Here is an 806-nt window from a genome sequence, read left to right as displayed (position 1 = left end):
GTGGTGTTCATTGTGTTTGTGCTGTGATGGCTTGTAGTTGTGATGTGTGACTGCCTTTTTATGTGTCTTGTGTTTAAAATGGCCGTATCTCTGGTTATACTTGGTCGTTTTGTACGATTTTTGTTTCTATGTGCGTGATTCTTCGCGCTTGTACTTCTTGGCATGATAAAAGCCAGTGAATGTAACTTGTTCTCTTGTGTTGTTTTGCGTGACGTAGTGATTTTGATGTCGGGGTTGCACAGCTTTGCTTTCAGCTCTGAGGTTCAAACACCTAATTTATATCTTTCACCACATTGCCAACAACACCGTGCCCGAGTCGATTCGACATGCCCTTTGCTCCATCAACTACACTATCCTGGAGAAGGCCAATGGCAAGTTTCGACCCGTGGGCACGGATTCCATCTTCAACAAGGTTGTCAACCGCGCTCTGCTCGAGCAACAGCAGCCCCATATTGCCCACTTGCTACAGGCCAGTCCAGAGCTGGCTGTCGGAGTCAAGGACGGCATTTCAGCAGCGGTTGGCATGGCCTTTGGTGAGCTTCAAGCCTGTGAGTCTACCCCGGGCTGGACTATGCTCTCCCTCGATTTCAAGAGTGCCTTCAACTACACCGACCGAGCACGGCTGCACGAGATTGTGGCCGACAAGGTCCCTGGCCTCTTGCGCGCCTTTGAACGACACTATGCTCGACCCACTACCCACTGCATTGTCGACAAGTTCTTCAAGGTGATTGACATTGATGTTGGCCAAGGCATTGTGCAGGGCAACGAGCTATCGCCCTTCTTCTTTGCCCTGTACTCCTGTGAGG

General features: G+C 50.2%; 1 protein-coding gene across 1 annotated transcript in view; it reads left to right on the top strand.

Annotated features, from left to right (window-relative positions):
* The window catches only part of MONBRDRAFT_8230 (uncharacterized protein), a gene marked incomplete at both ends in the record, with an annotated part of 27,447 nt that overhangs the window by 489 nt on the left and 26,152 nt on the right, over positions 1-806 (top strand). The window contains one exon of the mRNA XM_001745883.1: positions 255-800. Coding sequence (XP_001745935.1) covers positions 255-800 — 546 coding nt within the window. The remainder of the gene's footprint in view (positions 1-254; positions 801-806) is intronic.

The sequence above is a fragment of the Monosiga brevicollis genome, genomic scaffold, assembly GCF_000002865.3.
Source record: "Monosiga brevicollis MX1 MONBRscaffold_10 genomic scaffold, whole genome shotgun sequence".
NCBI classification, from domain to species: Eukaryota; class Choanoflagellata; order Craspedida; family Salpingoecidae; genus Monosiga; species Monosiga brevicollis.
Note: the sequence above shows the minus strand (reverse complement) of the source record. Positions and strands in the feature narration are given on the sequence as shown.